This window comes from Xyrauchen texanus, chromosome 37 (genome assembly GCF_025860055.1).
Source record: "Xyrauchen texanus isolate HMW12.3.18 chromosome 37, RBS_HiC_50CHRs, whole genome shotgun sequence".
Taxonomy (NCBI): Eukaryota; Metazoa; Chordata; class Actinopteri; order Cypriniformes; family Catostomidae; genus Xyrauchen; species Xyrauchen texanus.
This window is the reverse complement of record NC_068312.1, coordinates 21,387,382-21,406,979: the sequence shown is the minus strand read 5'-3', so window position 1 is coordinate 21,406,979 and position 19,598 is coordinate 21,387,382. Positions and strand designations below refer to the sequence as shown.

Genomic DNA, 19,598 nt, shown 5'->3' with positions numbered 1-19,598 from the left:
TCCACACTCACGACAGCCGCCACCTTAACTGCATGACGCCGCGTGAGTGCGTTCAAAACTCGCAAATCCGGGACCGCCATGCTTCCTCAAGGGCAGGTAGCACACGGCCCGGATTAGCACAACAAAAAACGACTAAACTAACTAAACAAAACAGAAACAAACAAAAAAAAAAAAAGAAAAAAGGAAAAGATAGAAAAATAGCTGAGGGTGAAAAAAACTAGTTTTAGGCACGGCAGCCACAAACTTGCATTCACACTCAAACAACGCTCAAAACTCACCACACGCTCTCCACACTCGCCCAGCAAACGCTCACGCATGCGCACGAGAGAGAGAGAGAGAGAGAGAGAGAGAGTTGTATTTTACATCCTTAAAAATGCCAGGGTGCTGGATTAAAGGATTTAAAATTCTAACTGAACCATCATAAATGTTTCTTTTTCCCCCTGCTAGATTTTTCTCAGAGTTCATGCGTCTTGTAAAAAGTTATGTTATTTTCACAGAATGCTGATAATACTTGGCCCATTCTGATGTGTTTGTAGTACCTAATACCCAGATATACTTAGCTCTCTGGACAAAGACTTAGTGTGTAAACAAATGGGTTTGGAGACAAATCTTCTATACCAATGGGCTGATTCCCAGGGGCTTGGGAAGCTCAGCGAGTAAAGATGCTGACTACCACTACTTGTGTCACGAATTTGAATCCAGGGCATGTTGAATGACCAGGTCTCCTAAGCAACCAAATTGGCCCGGTTGCTAGGGAGGGAAGAGTCACATGGGGTAACCTCCTCATTGTCACTATGTGTGGTTCTCACTTTCGGTGGGGCATGTGGTGAGTTGTGCATGGATGCCACGGAGAATAGCATGGGTCGCCACATTCGCTACGTCTCCTTGGTAACACGCTCAACAAGCCACATGATATGATGTGTAGACTGACGATCTCAGATGCGGAGGACTTAGAGCACATTGGGAATTCCAAATTGGGGAGAAAAGATATAAAAAAATAAAGAAACATACATATAAAAAAAGACTTTCAAATATTTATCAGACAAATGGCTCTATGCAGGGGATGAAAGATATATAAATGAAAGTGGCAACCCACTCATGATCACCTTCTGCTTCAGTAAAAATTTGTTGCATTTAACGTCTGGCACCCCTAATGTCACTATCGCACTCACCTTCCTGCTTTGTTTCATTAAACAGCTTTGTTAGAGTGTCATGGGAAAGTGTCAATTTGCAGTAAAAGTGTAATATTATTTTTAGGAAGAGTGTGTTTATTTTATTATACAGAATGTAATATTAAAACCAGATGGAATGTAAATGTTATGAGGTGCTAGATTTGTGTAGGTGTGACATTGTGTATGTGTCTGGTTTTATTATTGCTGCTGAGCTGTGAAACAAGAGCGAACATATTTCAGTGACAAATGTCTCACTATTTCTTGCTCTTTCTCTGCAGGTATGGAGATATGGTCCCTAAGACCATAGCAGGGAAGATCTTTGGCTCCATCTGTTCTCTCAGTGGAGTGCTGGTCATCGCTCTGCCTGTTCCTGTAATTGTTTCCAACTTCAGCCGCATTTACCATCAGAATCAGAGAGCTGACAAGCGCCGGGCTCAGAAAGTCCAGGTTAGTGGGACTCAAACCTCACAGTGGGCCATTGTCTCCTCTGAATAGTGCTGCTTTGTAGGGGAAGTGGAGTGAAGCTCGTTTTAAATTATATTGCATCCTTTTCTATGTTATGCTTGAAAAAAAACAAAGTGATTGTTTGTCCTGAAGTTAGTTTTAAAGGATTTAAAGGAGGTTTGTGGGTAGAATCATGTGACTGGAGATGTCAGGCTTTTTCAAAATAAAATACTGTGGCAGTATCATGGTATAGTGATGGTATCATACGGTAATATCATAGTACTCTGACCATGGTGCTACCATGGTGCTAATTGATTATAATTTTCATGTACCAATTTATTTGCATTGTACTTCAAAGAATGCTATGGTACATCTCCAAAAATACATAGTTATATAAATCATGTTATATGCCTTTGGTATGTTTCTGTTAGTGTCAGGGCATTGATGTTCCCCTTCTAGCTTTGGAATAAAAGATACTCTGAAGCAGAGAATCTTATAACTAATTCACATACTTTAAACCTTAAGATTTTTCCCTACAAAGATGTCTTTGCTGCAAAGATGCTCTCTAAATGAGGTTCTGTTGTCTTGTCACCACTATTTTATAGTTCTGTATGTTTCTCCCTGCTGATATCCACCCAACCATGTTGCTGCTATTTTTTTCCTTGCCTGATGAATACGGTTATTAAACGTGTTTGCTTCTGGGTGCATGAAGGATAAGAGTTCTAATTCATAATTATTTTCTGTCCTTGTACGAAATAACACCTCAAACAAACAGCCTTAGTGTTAAATTAAGCCTTTCTCTCCTCCCTTGGGAAATGAAAGGATGACCCGTCACTTGTTTAATGGCAGCATGGCATCAAAAGATTGAGTCTAGACTCTGAATGAGTTCCCAGCAAGGTTGCATGCCCAGCGTCTATCCATCTATCACTCCATCCCTCCCTATCCTCCTTCAAGCGTTTCTATATCGCTCTGTCTGAAGGTTATTTAGTTAGGGTGTAATTATCTGTTAAATCACCATGGGCCTCTCAGCTTTCTTTTGCTATGCTAATAATTGTGAATGTTACAGGAGATTAGTTTGACTGCAGAAAAAAACAAGGCTACACAACACATCATGTGTGTACTTCTATATCATTCCTATGTGTGTTTTTATGGAGAGAGAGAAGCCAGCTTCTTAACCCCGCAGCATGTGTTGCACGCAGTCAAGGAGTTAATTTATGCTAATGAGGAATTAAAGTATGTAGAGGTTAGGGTGGATTTATAGGGCCACCATTCTCAGCAGGCAACATTTCCTATTTCTTTGGCATTTGATTTAGTGTTCATTCACAGATTATCCTGTATGGCAGATATTTACCCACTGTTTTTATGTGTTCCCGCTGCATGAGTGCCCGGTGTGCGCTTTATCTCAGCTTGGATTAGCCTAAACTAACTTTTTATGTGATATTCCACAACATTTCTGTCCCAAATTCTTTTCTGTCCTTTCTCCACATGGCCGCAGGGGATGAAAGTTTCTTTTAAAGTCCAAACTAAAGATGCTACCTCTCAGGTCCATCTTAAAAAAGTGTTGTTTGTGTGAGCGTTTAAACACGTCTCTTACTTTTAACTAATAAGAGGGTGGCCTGTGTGTATGAACTTGCCTTGGGCTCTGAGTTAACCTCAGCCATCAGATCTAATGTGCTTACCGTCCACAGGATATTAGAGATAGAGGGAGAAAGACAGAGGAGAGGGAAAGATGACCAGGAGGGATGTTCATCCTAATGACAGTCCTTCCACAAATAGCTCTCCCAGACAAGATCTGTAGGGAGGGGTTTGTTTGTTTGAGCAGTCAGATTTTAGGAGGTGACCTTCCTCTATCTCACCTGTTGTACAGGAGCCAGAGCTCATAATGCAAAATACTGCACCAAAATCATACAGCATGAACACTGCATCAACAGCAGTAGTGCTGCACCACAAGACTGGACCATACCAAAACACTATAAAAGTTTTAAGTGAAGTGTGTAATTTCTGCACCTCTAGCATAAGGAAACAGAATTGAAAACATAACACTCCCGAAAAACATTATAGCCCCACCCCAAGCTCAACATTGGAAATGGACATGCCACTTCTGATTGTTCATGTACACTGAAAACGACCCATTCTGCCAAATTACTAGCAAGCGGCATCCCCATCAGACATTTTTTTTAACATCAATTAAAACCTGTTTACCTTTCCCTGTCAAGCCACTGATAGCTTGTTGCATGAGCAGTTTTTGAGACACACGTTCTGGTCATGGGGAAACCTGAAATTAATTGCATTAACATAAACAATGGTGAGCATGATTCAGAGGTTGCATTTTCACTCTAAAATAAAATTTTTACTCCACTGACAATTAGGTTAAGGGTTAGGCTTGGGTATTGGGGTAGGGTTAAAAAATATGCATTCTTTTTGACTGTATTACATAATGTACATGCAACTGAAAATACAACACATTTTTGGCGCCACTCTGTGGACATTTCGCCACAATTACAATTCTAGCTTCGGCCACTGGGAGCAGAAAGCACAGACCTATTTTAGCTCAAATGTTAGGGACTGAAAGTCTCAGTCCCCTTTCAGTGTTTTTGAAGGTAAAAAAAAAAACTTTAACATTCTTCAGAATTTCTTCTCGTGTTCCATAGAAGATAGGAAGTTATGGAACAACATGAGGTTGAGTAAATTATGGCAGAATTTTCTTTTGGGTAAAATATCCCTTTAACATGGACCCTTTTCACACTTCCGGTTTTTGGGATGCAGAAGTAAATGATTGCAAGTTAACCTCTGAGAGTGGGGAATGGGAGTGAATGGGAGACCATGCCAAACATAATTTTTGCTTATACCTTTGCTCCAGCATCAAAAGAAAAATGGCACTATTACATTTCTATAACTTTCCAAAAACAGACTAATTTAGAGAGTGATGGATTATGACAGTTAGAGGAGAGAAGATGGCAAATTTACTGTCACTCTCTCAGCAGCTGTATTAGAAACCTCATTGCATCTGTGGCAACTTGTTTCTAAAACTCCAGGCTAATATCATACAAAGTATAATGTCATAAATTTATACTAAATCGTTTAAAAATTGCAAATATACAAAGGTTTGCTAAATTTACACTGCTAAATAAGGTGGAAACGTGTCATCAAAGTATGTGCAAACGGTACATTTTTTGCCTTTTTGTCATTCTATCGACAGTGAAAGTGAGTAGATATCAGAAAACAATGGGTAGTAGATAATTGGGACATGACATGGGCCAGATTTGAACCCATGAGCACCACACCACATGTGCTAACCAATAGGTCACAGCTCTGACTGTAACAATGTTTTCACTATTGTTACAGGAATGCACTTTCTAGATAGCAGAAACCGCACATGCAGTAGGCTGGTGACAGCAGTGAAATGGAGATTCATTCGGTTTCAGGGCTTTGCCTCACTTTCAGAGCACTCTGGGGCTTTCCAGAAGGCTGGGCACTTAGAACATTTCAGAAATGATAGCTGGGTTTGATGCAGAACCATTGAAGTGACCATCATCATGATGAAACTTTGATCAAAGTGAGGAAGGTTTAAAATTTCATCCTACAGTGGCTGATTGTGTCTCACCTCACGCACATGCTGCTGTTTTTTAGTAACTACTGAAATCCATATACACCGGGGCTGCTTATTAATAACTAATGCAAATCTGCACAGCAAGAGAGTTAAAAGAGAACAGACAGTTTCCTAGACATCACACAATTCTTTCATGACTGATCATTCAATGATCTAATTATGCTCAAGCTCTCACAGTTGAACCAAAGGTTTAAGTTTTGTTCAAAGTTAGTCCAGGAATCAGAGCTTTTGATCTAAGTTAATCCAGTAATTGGGGTTGATTCATTAGTCCAGCAGTCAAGCCAGTTTTGACTCCTGAGAACAGAATTATTGGCTGTGCATCTTCAATAGTTTCTCTACCTGTGAGAAGCACATTAGTGACTCATTATTAACTCAGCATTTGCATTACATATATGCACAATGCAAATATAAGCATGATCTTTGATTAGCTTTAACTGCATAACATTATTAGTAGTGCTTGCTAGAGCAAGCATCTCTATTACTATTTCCCCTATTTAGGACTAGGGATGAACAGAAGCTCATGAGTCTTCCTACACCTTTTGGGCAGTGGACATGAATGGTACTTGAAATCAAGCTTGTTGAGGAGAGGTGTACTAGTAATTTTCTATGCAATCAGACTTAAGATTTTCACCTGGCAGAAAATCATAGGAGCAACAAAATAATCCCATATGTTTTTGCTGAAGAAGGAACCTGAGCCATATCAAGGAATGAGAACATTATGAGAATTGAAGGTGCACTTTTGTCTTGGGCCAGTAAGCAACCACCCATTTATGTGAGGCAAAAACAAAAATACAACATTAAGTTCAACCAAACATTTCATTGTCCTTCCTGCATTAAAAATGTATTACAGAAATTTTAAATGTAATATATAAGCTGTAAATTAATAATAATTATTTGAATAGATTTGCAATGTAAGCATTATAAAATATGCAAATACATTAATGTGGTACAACACTCATGTTATTATAGGCCACAAAACTCAATTTTATACAATATGCAATGGGTTCCCTGCACCATTTCTCTATCTACCAAGGGGCTCTTGGCCTAAGAAAGTTTAAAGACCCCTGGTTTAAACCTGCAGGTCACACTTTTCCACTCCACAGGAATTGTGATCTTGTTGGACTAAACCATGAAACAACACATGAGCACAAAGTTTAATAATAAATCTCAACTGATTGTGCAACTGGATACAGATTGAAGGTATGAGGTGTGTCACACTGGGCTTTGTGAAACTGTGTTTGCAATTAAAGTGTAATCTGATCTCAACACAGTTCATTTCTGTTTTATCCAAGTGTTGAATGACTGTTTCCCCCATTGATATTGTGTCATATTGATAAAGAACCTGAGCATTACTGCACCCATTGTTTGATCCCCAGGAAAAATATTACTATTTCCACGATAGCCAAAAATTGTTGCAGCATTTGTTGGGGACACAAACAGTCCTAGAAGCCCAAACTGATTCCATTACATGATGGCAATCTCCTGTGAAAAGAGCAGAATTAGCACTCCTCATACCCACAGGGACTTCTGTGTGTGTGTATTTGATGAGTATTTTAATGATGGTGTATGTTCTTTCAATCTGTGTTCAAGTGTGTGTGAGAAATTAATGAAACATCGGAATACTGGTTTGATCTCGGTGAGGTCTGTGATGCAATTGAGACACAATTTGTTCCTCTTCAATAATTCAAACACACACACACACACACACACACACACACACACACACACACACACACACACACACACACATGCTCATTGGTGAGACATACAGTTGTTTCCACATCAGAGGAAGTACAGCTGATTGGCCTAGATCAGCTTTGGAGCTTTTGGAGTCTGGAACCCCTTATGGAGTTGTATTTTAAAGTGAGGTTATTAACAACAAATTGTGACTATGGGAGTGCAAAACAGTGTTTTTATTTCCTGAGTGACTTGCTGCTATATACACTCACCTAAATGATTATTAGGAACACCATACTAATACTGTGTTTGACCTCCTTTCGCCTTCAGAACTGCCTTAATTCTATGTGGCATTGATTCAACAAGGTGTTGAAAGCATTCTTTAGAAATGTTGGCCCATATTGATAGGATAGCATCTTGCAGTTGATGGAGATTTGTGGGATGCACATCCAGGGCACGAAGCTCCCGTTCCACCACATCCCAAAGATGCTCTATTGGGTTGAGATCTGGTGACTGTGGGGGCCATTTTAGTACAGTGAACTCATTGTCATGTTCAAGAAACCAATTTGAAATGATTCGAGCTTTGTGACATGGTGCATTATCCTGCTGGAAGTAGCCATCAGAGGATGGGTACATGGTGGCCATAAAGGGATGGACATGGTCAGAAACAATGCTCAGGTAGGCCGTGGCATTTAAACGATGCCCAATTGGCACTAAGGGGCCTAAAGTGTGCCAAGAAAACATCCCCACATCATTACACCACCACCACCAGCCTGCACAGTGGTAACAAGGCATGATGGATCCATGTTCTCATTCTGTTTACGCCAAATTCTGACTCTACCATCTGAATGTCTCAACAGAAATCGAGACTCATCAGACCAGGCAACATTTTTCCAGTCTTCAACTGTCCAATTTTGGTGAGCTCTTGCAAATTGTAGCCTCTTTTTACTATTTGTAGTGGAGATGAGTGGTACCCGGTGGGGTCTTCTGCTGTTGTAGCCCATCCGCCTCAAGGTTGTGCGTGTTGTGGCTTCACAAATACTTTGCTGCATACCTCGGTTGTAATGAGTGGTTATTTCAGGCAAAGTTGCTCTTCTATCAGCTTGAATCAGTCGGCCCATTCTCCTCTGACTTCTAGCATCAACAAGGCATTTTCGCCCACAGGACTGCCGCATACTGGATGTTTTTCCCTTTTCGCACCATTCTTTGTAAACCCTAGAAATGGTTGTGCTTGAAAATCCCAGTAACTGAGCAGATTGTGAAATACTCAGACCGGCCCGTCTGGCACCAACAACCATGCCACGCTCAAAATTGCTTAAATCACCTTTCTTTCCCATTCTGACATTCAGTTTGGAGTTCTGGAGATCGTCTTGACCAGGACCACACCCCTAAATGCATTGAAGCAACTGCCATGTGATTGGTTGATTAGATGATTGCATTAATGAGAAATTTAACCGGTGTTCCTAATAATCCTTTAGTTGAGTGTATGTTGAGGTGAACTCTAGCACTTAGCTGTGCTATTAGCAGTCAGGGCCAGGAAATGTTCATGGCCCTAACTGCTAATAGCACAGCTTAGTGTGTGACTGTGAAAGTGATAAGTTCTGATCAAGAAAACAGAGAAGAAACACCTACACCATCCTATTACACACCTCACTGGGGTGCCACACAAAAGTCTCCTTGTGTGTGCAAGAACAAATGAAAACACAGCTAGACAACATCAAATTATTAACACACAAATACTTAAGATATCGGGCAGAATTTCTCAGAGCAAAATGGAATGACACTTTCAGTAAAAATAGAATATAAATTCAGAAAACCTGTTAAAATCTGAAATGTACTGACTGTTTAGCTGTGTCCCAAATAAAATACTATGCACTTACAAAATATACTATGCATGACTTTTATGAAGTGTAGAATCATCCCAAATGGAAAACGTAAAGTTTTTTTAACTTCAAGTACACGTGATGCATTGCCGCTAGCTTTTAGCACATTAGCCAACCTCAGTTCAACACGTGTATCTTAAACAACGTTCATATTCACACAGCTTGGGGCGATGGTAAAGCATTTAACTCACATTTGTAAGGTGCTGTATCTACTGAAGTTTTGATAGCTGCTATATTTTTTATTACTTACAACTGTTTTGTCAGACCAGCAGTGCAGCCAGATAACTCGACCCCTTCCGCTATGCAAGGCAAGCCACGTGTGCTGAGTGCACAAAGTGTCCAACATTCCACACTCCGTTTTGACAGTTGAAAAAGTGCCTCAACCACACTTCTGTTTGCTATATTTTCAATGTAACCATACTACTTGCACTACTTACATACAAAATGGCATAGAAATAGTGCAGAAGTGTTTGGTTTGGTACACACCGTTTGTGTATGTGTATAAATTATTAGTGGTGCTTGCTAAGGCATGCAGCGCCTTTACTAATACTCATACTGAAACTGAAAATAAAAGTCATTAACCAAAAAATTCAGACATGTGGTGACATGAATTTACTGGTTTAATTCAAATAAAAATATATACACCAATCAGCCACAACATTAAAACCACCTGCCAAATATTGTGTAGGTCCACTTTGTGCCACCAAAACAGTGCCAACCCACATCTCAGAAGCGCATTCTGAGATGATATTCTTCTCACCACAATTGTACAGAGCGGTTATCTGAGTTTTCTGTACACTTATCAGTTCAAACCAGTCTGGCCATTCTCTGTTGACCTCTCTCATCAACAATGTTTTTGGCACTATTCTGAGTAAATTCTAGAGACTGTTGTGCATGAAAATCCCAGGTGATCAGCAGTTACAGAAATACCTAAAATCATGCCACGGACCAAATCACTGAGATCATAATTTTTCCACATTCTGATGGTTTATGTGAACATTAACTGAAGCTCCTGACCCATATCTGCGTGATTTTATGCATTGCACTTCTGCCATACAATTGGCTGATTACATAATCAGAATATAATTCTGAGATGCAGGTTGGCGGCCAGAGGGGGACCTGCACAATATTAGGCAGGTGGTTTTAAATTTGTGGCTGATCGTGTATATTTACATATCTACATTAAATAACACAATTTTTATGGTCAGTTCAGGTAAAACTAAAATATATAAGGACAACTGCAAATTTTCAAATGCGTGCATGTTGCTGAATACATTGAGCTCCATAGAGTGAAGTGTCAGCACTACCCCAGGCACAGCATAAGCCTCCATTAAGCATTGTGACAGGGGCTCAAACTTCAAACAATTGAAACTTTGAGAAAATTATCAACTGACAATTTGTATGATGTATTCAAATCATCTTTGTAATGACAAGTCCAACTTTGCACTAAAGTTTTGATTTTTCAGATCTACTTTTTCCGCACCAATGATGTTTTTAACAGTAAAAAAACAAGAAATATTGTTAAATTGTCAAACTTTATTCAGAGATGATGAAAGTCTAATCATTTATTTTTATTTATAAATATTTAACTTATTGTTTCCGAGCATCCAATGACATATTTAATTTTATTAATTAACATTTACCACGAGTATCCTGAGATGTTTAAAGAGTCATCTAAATTACTTTCTGCAATGAATGTATCATAGTGATTAGAAGGACTTTCTAAGCCGAAATACAATGTTTGCTGTGCACACTTCCAGCTTTGTTGCCAAGCAAATTTGTAATATTCCTAATCCATGACACTTTCTGCAAGCAATGCTTGTTATGTGGAGGTCAATGTGGCATATGATGTGTTGGGTGGTGCATTGATGTCCTGTTGCAAGTCATGTGAAAGTCACATTTGGGATTTGAAACTTCGCCCTGCACTGTTTTTGCTATGGACATTAGTGATACCTCAAACCATTCTTAAAAATAAGGAAGGTTGTACTATTATTTTTCTAATCAATTAGGCTCACAAATTTTGCCTGGTGGATGATAAAATGAGAAAGACAAATCTAGGCCATTTCTAGAGACCAGAATATAATATATTTGAGAGTGTCTGCTTTTGACCACCAAAACACCCTAGCAACTACCTAGCAACCACCTAGCAATGCTCTAGCTAGCAAGATAGCAACCATGTAGCAATGCACCAAAAGCCGTATCGATCACCTTAACAACTGTATAACAATGCCTTAGCATGTGATGGCAAGTTTTGCATGAGCAGGCACCACTCACATTTTTCAGAAAATGTAAAAATCTGGTGTATACATAATGTATACGCAAGATTAATGCACTGGAAATGTAAACCCTTTTTATCATGTCAATAAAGCTTCTTGAATCTTGAGGGAAAAGAAAAGTCTAAATCAGATCTCTGTTGGAAGACGAAAGAGTGCAAGCACAAATCAGACCATTTGACGCCTCTGGATCTGAGATTATAATACTAATCATTTCATTCATTGTAAATATAAAAATGTGATGTTCCTCAGAGGATTTTACTGGTGGTTCCTACTCATCACCCATGCTGTGCCTATAAAAATGACATAGACGAAGGGAATTTGATCCACTGCTCTGGCTGATTTCTCGCTACACTGCTGTGCTTGCTGCAATACTGCACTGCACAGACGTTTACTGTAATTAACCATTACACAGCTGTGTTTCCGTAATTTACCACTTGTTTAAATTTTATAGAGCGAGCAAGCATCCACTCTCCGGCTCTGCGCACAGATTGGCTGCTTGGGTGTCAGAGTAGTTCTGATTAGTTCAGTAGTTTCTGAAGGCTCTTGCATTTTTCACAGCAATCCATGTGAAAAACCAATTTGTTTTTTCTGGCATTTTGATCTGAATAACTTTCTTAACAGAGATCAGATTGAAAGAAACCTTTGTAATGGGCATTGGTAGACTGAATTATAACTTGCTCTGTGTGTATGTGTGTGTTAACAGAAAGCCCGACTGGCCCGAATGAGAATTTCCAAGAGTGGCAGCTCTACCGCCTTCCTGCATAGCAAACGAAATGGACTCAACCAATCACTGGAGCTAACGGTGAGATTCCCACATAAACACACACATTCATATACACATTCTCATTCACAAAAACAAAATTCCAGATTATGTTCTTTGTTTGACTTCTAGTGATTCCTTTTTTCATTAGGCAAAAATATGTGTTTTCAACAAGATATCCATCATGCAGAATTTGAAATGCTGAGTTACAAGTGTCATGGTGCTTTCATGTTTTTCAATGTTAAATGTGGGTGAGTTTCAGCACTTAAGAATGATTATGAGATTTTCATATCTGCATATTTGCACAAACATTAGCTTAATTAACTCAATTAACTTAATTTAATATATCAGGACAGAGCAACAAACTGATGTGAAAATGTCTTAATTGCTGCGTAAGATCTGAGCATATGTGTGCGAAAGAGATCTGGTCTTCATTACTGTAGTAGTTTGAAGCTTTTCAACTCCTATACATTTTTTTTAAGAAGAGTGTGTTGATTTTGTAAATGTGTGAAATGTATTAGAGGAATGGTGAACATGCTGAGAGTGAACAGAGAGTATAGAGACGGCCTGTAGTCCACTCCACACACTGCAAACCACTTTTGCATTCTCCAGAATAAGAGATAAGAACTTGACAACACCACAGATGCAAATCCCCTATTTTGTTCCTCTCTAAAAAGTATAAACTTTGTTTGTCCCCCTTGTCCCATTGATAGGGGTTAAACTTTGATAAAATCTTAATACCATAGTTCGTTTGGTTTGATTATTTTTCTCTGTGGAAGTAAAATTCATGTGTTTTTGGCCAAGCAGCTCTTCTTACAATTTCACCCTCACTGTTATTACAAATTGTCATGAGACCAGATTGAATTAGATGATAGATAGATAGATAGATAGATAGATAGATAGATAGATAGATAGATAGATAGATAGATAGATAGATAGATAGATAGATAGATAGATAGATAGATAGATAGATAGATAGATAGATAGATAGGCTAATTGTTATTTAATTATTAGGGGTACACTTGCAAATAGATGGCTTCAAAGTGAATACACATGGACTGAAAGTTACAAAACTCATATTTTAATTTCATGTCGGTTATTTAATTGTCATTAAAATAGTCACAATTCAAGCTAATTCAATTCAATTAAAAAAGGCTTCATTTTCTTTAAAGTATTATCTTATTATCTATTATTAAAATAAGTATAAATTGTACATTTAATGACCTAGACATTTTTACGTTCATGAGATTCACCCTGGAATGGTTTTGAATAAGTGGAGTTTTGATCAGATTGAGGAAGCTGATTCATGGATAGCCTGAATGATTAGTTCCTGGTTACTACACAATAAAAACATACATAAACATACATACATAAAAACAATAGAAAGTCATATGTCGTATGTTACTGTAATGGGCCTAATTTGCTCCATTTCTATCAATATATTTTCTTTCTATCTCCCTCTCGTCTCCCACAAATCACTCACTGACTCATTCAATGTTATTTTGGTGCCTGCTTAATGTTGACGTGAAAATATGGATCAGTGTTTGTACGTTAAGCTGGAGGGCCCAGTGTGAGAGCAAAAGCTCACAGGCAAAGCTCTGCAGTGAAAGAGACAGATATATTGAGTTTTAGTGACCGTGTCAAAAGATTTGTGAAACGAAATAAAGTGAAATCACTGTGATTCAGTCAGCTGAGGCACCTCAATTGAAGTCCTTTGTTTCTCACAATGAATGATATATTGTGCTGCTCTGTTATGGATGAAGTTCCTTCCACAAGCAGTAAACCACTCTCCATGTCTTTCCCTCCCACCCTTACACAACAGCAGCTCCCCTATTACAAGATGAAACTTTCACCACAGGTACTGAGCCAAAAACACACACACACTCGTTCCCTCTCTCCACTTCATTATTCTTGTATGAAATGTGGTTATCCTTTAAAAATTATTTGAATGTCTGTGTGTTTTCTGCAGGGCTCCATAGAGGAGGACCAGCAAATGAAAAAGGCTACAACTCTGCTGGAGAGTCAACACCACCATCTTCTTCAATGCCTAGAGAAGACAACGGTTAGTAAAAAAAAAAACTCACATTAAAGGCAACCTGAAACCTTAACTTTCTCAATAAATGTCCTTGGTCTTATTATGAATAATGAATCATGCAGCATTCATTAAAATGTTATGACATTCTCCACATCTAAAAATACTTTTTTCTTGTGGTGGTCCATCCGAGGCCGTGGGGGTGTGGCTAATTAATATTAACCAATTAGAGCCATAGATTTTTCGTCCCTAATTCGCTCCATTCAAATGTTAATTGACAAAATGAAAATTATTTCATGCTGAAAATACTGTTTTGCTCAGAAATATGCCACATTATGGAAGATGCATGCATTTGTTATGCATTATATCATGCCATCTTCAAAATACACAGACTTTGAAGCAAATGATAAAGGCTTTAAGGGGTTAAAGGTCCCCAAAAATTGAAATTCACAATTTATTTACCTGCATGTTGTTCCAAACCCATATGACTTTTTATTATCCATGGAGGAATATGGGAGATGTCAAGCAAAAAGTCTACATACATTTTCATTGTATGGAAAACAGATGCAATGAAAGTGAATGGAGACTAAGGCTAACATTCTGCCTCTCTTTTTTCCCTCCATAGAAAATAGAAAGTCATATGGGTTTGTAATGACAAGCAGGTAAATAAATGATGACAGAATTTTCATTTTTGTTTGTTTGTTTGTTTTATTTTTTTGAAAGGGGACAGTGTACATTAATCAACATTGAAACAATGTAAATGTACCCGAGTTAGCTCGGAAGTGCTAATTTTCATCGGTAGTCCCCCAGCCATTGTCCATATTTGATTTAACCTTTAACCTTTTTGATTTAACCTTTTCTAGAAAATAACATATTGCTGTCTCTGTGGAATGATTAGCCCTAAAACCAAACTGCATTGAGTGCAAAGGAAAAGAACTGCAATTAAGATGATTGGTGATTTGTTTAGCAACCAGTTTTTCAAAGACTTTGGATACTGTTGGCAAAATACTAATAGGTCGGTAATTAGATGAAAGAAGGGAATTACCACCTTTAAATATAGGAATGACACTAGCAAGTTTCCATGACTCAGGAAATTTCCCTTGATCTAGTGACACATTAATGATGTGCGTTAGTGGTCCCAAAATTGACTGACCTATTTGTTTGAGCATGAGTGTATCCATCCCATACACGTCTTTTGCTCTTGAAGACTTAAGCTGTGTAATTACCTTTTCCACATCAGATATGGATACAAATTTTGGATGTAGTGGGGGCTCAATTAACAAATCTGAACTAATAACAGGTAAGTTGTTATATTTCATAGGGAAACTTTTGGCTATGATATCAACAGAATCAACAAAATACTCGTTTAGTGTCTGTGCCACAGCAGATGGATCCTGCATAAGCATCCCATTGTTCTTTAGTTGTATTGAGTTATTACTAGAAGAAGTTTTACCTGTTAGTCTATTGATCTGTTCCCAAATCGCTTTTGAGTTACCATGACAGTTTTTAATAATTGTAATAAAAAGTCTGCCTTTGCTTTTCAGTAATTGTATTAGCACTTTATTCCGTAATCGAAGCAAATTTTTGTCTGTCACAAAATAGTTTTGACTTTATGGCTTTTTAAGGGCATTGTCTCTGTCTTTCATTAATTGTTTGATATCATCACTGAGCCAGGGAAAAGAATGCTTTCTGTTTTTGTGTTTAATTATCACAGCAAATTCTTTAATTTTTGTTTGTAAGCATTCAGTGAATTTCTGACTAATTATTTCCAATTCATTGTTCATTAATAAAGTGTCCCAGTTCATATTTCTTATTGCTGTGTGAAATTGTTCTTGGTTGCTCCTTGGAATGCCGATGAACTCCTTTTTTCCGGAATAAGCTGCAAATCGCTTTCTGGTTAATTTTCTTGTTATGATTTTCTTGTAATTTTCTTGTTAGTTTTGGGTGAACTATTCCTTTAAACAGTGAACAAAACATTAGAACCTAAAATATGGGAGAACTCATATCTGCATTTCTGTGAACAGAATCATGAGTTTGTGGACGAGCGGCTATATGAACAGGGGTATCTTCAGACAACACTCCAGAACTTCCCATCGCAGAGTCCGTCTCTGTCCAGCGAGGAGGGCATGACGGGCACCTGTTGCTCTCGAAGAGTCAAGAAAAACATCCAGCCTCTCAATGCCACACACTCACATCCACACACACACAACCTGAAGGAGCTCAGCACCTTACACATCCATTGTAGGGAACAGCATCAACTAAACACCAGGTTTGGACTCTTTCTCAAAAAATACATTCTGTCAATTATTCACCCACATGCTGTTCCAAACCCCAAATCCGTGGAACACAAAAGAAAATGAAATGAAAGGGAATGGTGATTGAGGCTAACATTCTGCTTAGCATCTCCTTTTTTGTTCCACAGAAGAAAGTGGTTTGGAACTACACAATGTTTAGGAAATTATGGCAGAATTTTCATTTTGGGTGAACTATCCCTGCTTTAAGAAGTATTTGTATATGGTTTCCCTTATGCAGACCTCTTGCTCTCTCTCTCTCTCTCTCAGTCGTTCCAGTCTCAATCTGATATCGGATGAATCGGGCAGTCTGAACTGCAAGAGCAGTGGACTGGTTACCACGGCGATCATCAGTATCCCCACCCCTCCCTCAAACAACTCTCGAGCCAGCCCTGATGCTCCACCCCATCCAAACCCTGATTCTCCATCTCTTCCGAACCCCGGCACTGACGTGGTGAAAATTTCTTCACTGTAAGGGACAACAGAACTCAGGAAGAGAAACTGATGAATAGCCTGCCCCCTAGAGGGGATGGATTGCACTGACTGAAAAGACAAGAAAATGAGAACGATGAATACGGATCTGTGTGTAAATAAAAGAAAACAGGACAACCATAAGTATTCGATCACTCTCCATCAGGACTGATGTGACGAGGGTGTCACTGTGCATAAAACATTTTCCTTTCTTTTTCCTCATATTCTGTATTTAGTGTCATACGATTATGAGAAAGATTGTTTTCATCTGTGACCGTTTATTATTTGTCAGTTCTGACATCACAGACAGCCTCTCAAAAAGCCTTGGCTATCTTTATACAGATAATGTTTTATTTTGATCTACCATCATTCCAAAAGGATCAGAGAAAAATCAGCATTAGAGTCTAAAGGAGACCGTGTGAGTGTGGTTGTGTTTCTTAGACTATGGCAAGTAATTATTTTTGGAATATGTATGGATTTGTGGGTCAGAGTTAGGTTAAACATGAATGTTTCTGCCCTGTGTGTGTGTGTGTGTGTGTGTGTGTAAATTACAGATTATCCCTCAAACTCTCAGCCTCTCACACAGTTTGTGCCTCTCAGGGGGAGGAGAGTTTCCTTCTAAACCATTGGCTCTCCTCGTGTCCAAAAAGTTGAGCCGACATTGTAACGTCATTTGTGACCAATCAGACATTACTATGTAATATAGAACCAAAAAACAAAAGAGAAAGAAACATAGAAGTGTTTTTAAAACTCTGTGACTACAAGCACAAGGCATCGCTGATATTTTGTTATTACAATGTGTAACAAACCTTGGTTTAACTGTGAATATTGTTGATAGAATATTTTGTTATATTTAGCCATGGTTTGGCAAAACCAGAGCAGCTGCCTACCCAGCCCCTTTCTGTCTGTCCCACCCCTTTCCTCAGTTTACTGCTGGCCTGCTTTCCGTAATTGTTCTGATCTAAGTGTTATCGTCATTATCGCTCAATGGGTATTTTTACAAAATGTGTCTAGTTTGTGTAAACTCTATTCTCTGTTTAGGAAACTTTTGTGTTTGTGTTTTTTCATTAACAGTTAATGCTTAATTGTTGATTTTCAGTTATTTGTTGCTTTTAGAAGAGAAACCAACAACTGTATGAACCAATCAGAGCTATTCTCTCCCTATAAACTTTCTCCTTTTCTGTCTTTGTCCTTTCATGTCAGCCATGTTTAGGAGAATGGCATAGCTAACAAGACAGTTTGAAAGTCATCGAAGTCAGTCGTCCTTGTTTAGTCTGCGTCATGTTGACTGTTTCAGAATCTTGTTTTCCAACAGTGGTGAATCTTGAGCAGAATTGCCAGCAATCAAACACAATACCCACTAAACTCCACCTTATGTATACTAAGCCCCATCTTCTCTACCATAATCCCCACCTCAGTACTCTAAACTCCATCATTTGTACCCCAAACTCTTCCCTAATACCTTAAATCCCACCCTTCCCCTTAAACTCCCCTCACTTGTGCCTCTAACACCAGCATATATAAGTGACCCCTCCCCTCAGGATATTGTTCTAGGGACACTGAGTTTGTGTTCAGTGCAATGAGACTAATGCACTAAACCTCATATACATGGAACTTAAAACTTGTTTTTTGGCAAATGACTGGTCCTGCACAGATAGTATAAGCCATATTTTCCAGAAAGCATCAGAAAAGAAAAATGTAATAATGAGATTACATAACAGATAACCTTTAGTTGAACCTTACGGATGAAGTGGATGACCAATTACACAAACATGAGCGTTTTCAAGAGTTATCATTATGTTCTTAAAAATATCAATTTTTATGACCGCTAGGACAAAATTATTACAGGGAAAAGCACATTTCGACATTAGGAATTTCAGGTTATCCAGCCCACATTGTTGTATTACCCGGTTTGTGAAAGCTCTAGAGTTCAAAATTTTCATTGATGGCCCCGGTGTTTGTATTACTTTTATCTTCCTGTTGTACAAACAGCACAAAAATCCAAGTATGGATCTTGACAAGTACCATTATAAATTCATTAGCTTTTTCGGTCCATGTTTGGTCCCTTTGTGATTTACTGTATTGATTTCCTTAGGTGTACATAATAGATAATATTGTAATATGGAAATATTGTTACATCAAACTAATCAGAAGGGAAAGTGTGGCCAATAGAGTCTAAATTTTAAGATAACTGTAAAACAGTTAAAGGATGGGCAAGGAGGAGGCGAGAACCGGCTTGTCAACATAAATAATAATTTAATAAGAAACTTAAAACACAACATAAACAAACACACATGCGGACATGCCCGTAATTCTCTCTCTCTCGAACAATCGTCACCAGCCGCCTTTTCCCTCGCGCGCCTCATCAGGCCGATTGGGGACCGGGCGCGCGATATTCCGACCCGGCCCCGCCCCCCTCCGCTCCACAATAACAAATGTTAAGTATTGAGTCACATGCTCTTCACATTTGAGAAAGTAGTGATCTGTTGAAGTCACTTCCCTTTGCTTTGTCTTTACATCTAGCCCAGCAGGGGACAATACAGAACCATAAATGTAATAGAAGTGAAACCTTTCATTTGTGCAGTCCCATCTTATGACAGAATTGGTTGTTTTGAGTGTAAGTGGAATTCTGTACCTGTGCATCTACATACCCGTCAAGGGTCTTCTTTCTTCCTCTGTGTGTCTGTGCTTGTTTAACTCTTTTAATCTCTACGCTTACGTTTTTTTTTTTTTACTGTTGTTGCGATAGTCATGTTGTTCTTTTCAGCAGATTCCTGTTCACTGTCAGATGTTGAATATTATTTATGATTTTGTTGTGTCACAGTTGTGAAACGCCTGATAAATGAAATGTATCTGCCACAAATCCATCTGCTGTTTGTTCATTTCTTCCAAATGGTGATCTAACAGCAATTTAGCATTGCAATCTCTTAAATCAACATTAAAATGCACAGCAAACATTTGGCCTGAAAAAAAGTATAGCTT

General features: G+C 38.5%; 1 protein-coding gene across 3 annotated transcripts in view; it reads left to right on the top strand.

Moving 5' to 3' along the window:
• LOC127631333 (potassium voltage-gated channel subfamily D member 3-like) overlaps positions 1-19,468 on the top strand; it is a 164,804-nt gene extending 145,336 nt beyond the window's left edge. For 2 of the 3 annotated variants that reach the window (XM_052109433.1, XM_052109432.1), the window contains exons 3-8: positions 1,451-1,619; positions 11,766-11,864; positions 13,645-13,680; positions 13,792-13,884; positions 15,879-16,123; positions 16,416-19,468. In XM_052109433.1, the coding sequence (XP_051965393.1) occupies positions 1,451-1,619; positions 11,766-11,864; positions 13,645-13,680; positions 13,792-13,884; positions 15,879-16,123; positions 16,416-16,620 (847 nt within the window). In that variant the 3' untranslated portion in view covers positions 16,621-19,468. The remainder of the gene's footprint in view (positions 1-1,450; positions 1,620-11,765; positions 11,865-13,644; positions 13,681-13,791; positions 13,885-15,878; positions 16,124-16,415) is intronic. The other variant, XM_052109434.1, reaches the window with a different exon arrangement.
• The last annotated feature ends 130 nt before the right edge of the window (positions 19,469-19,598 follow it).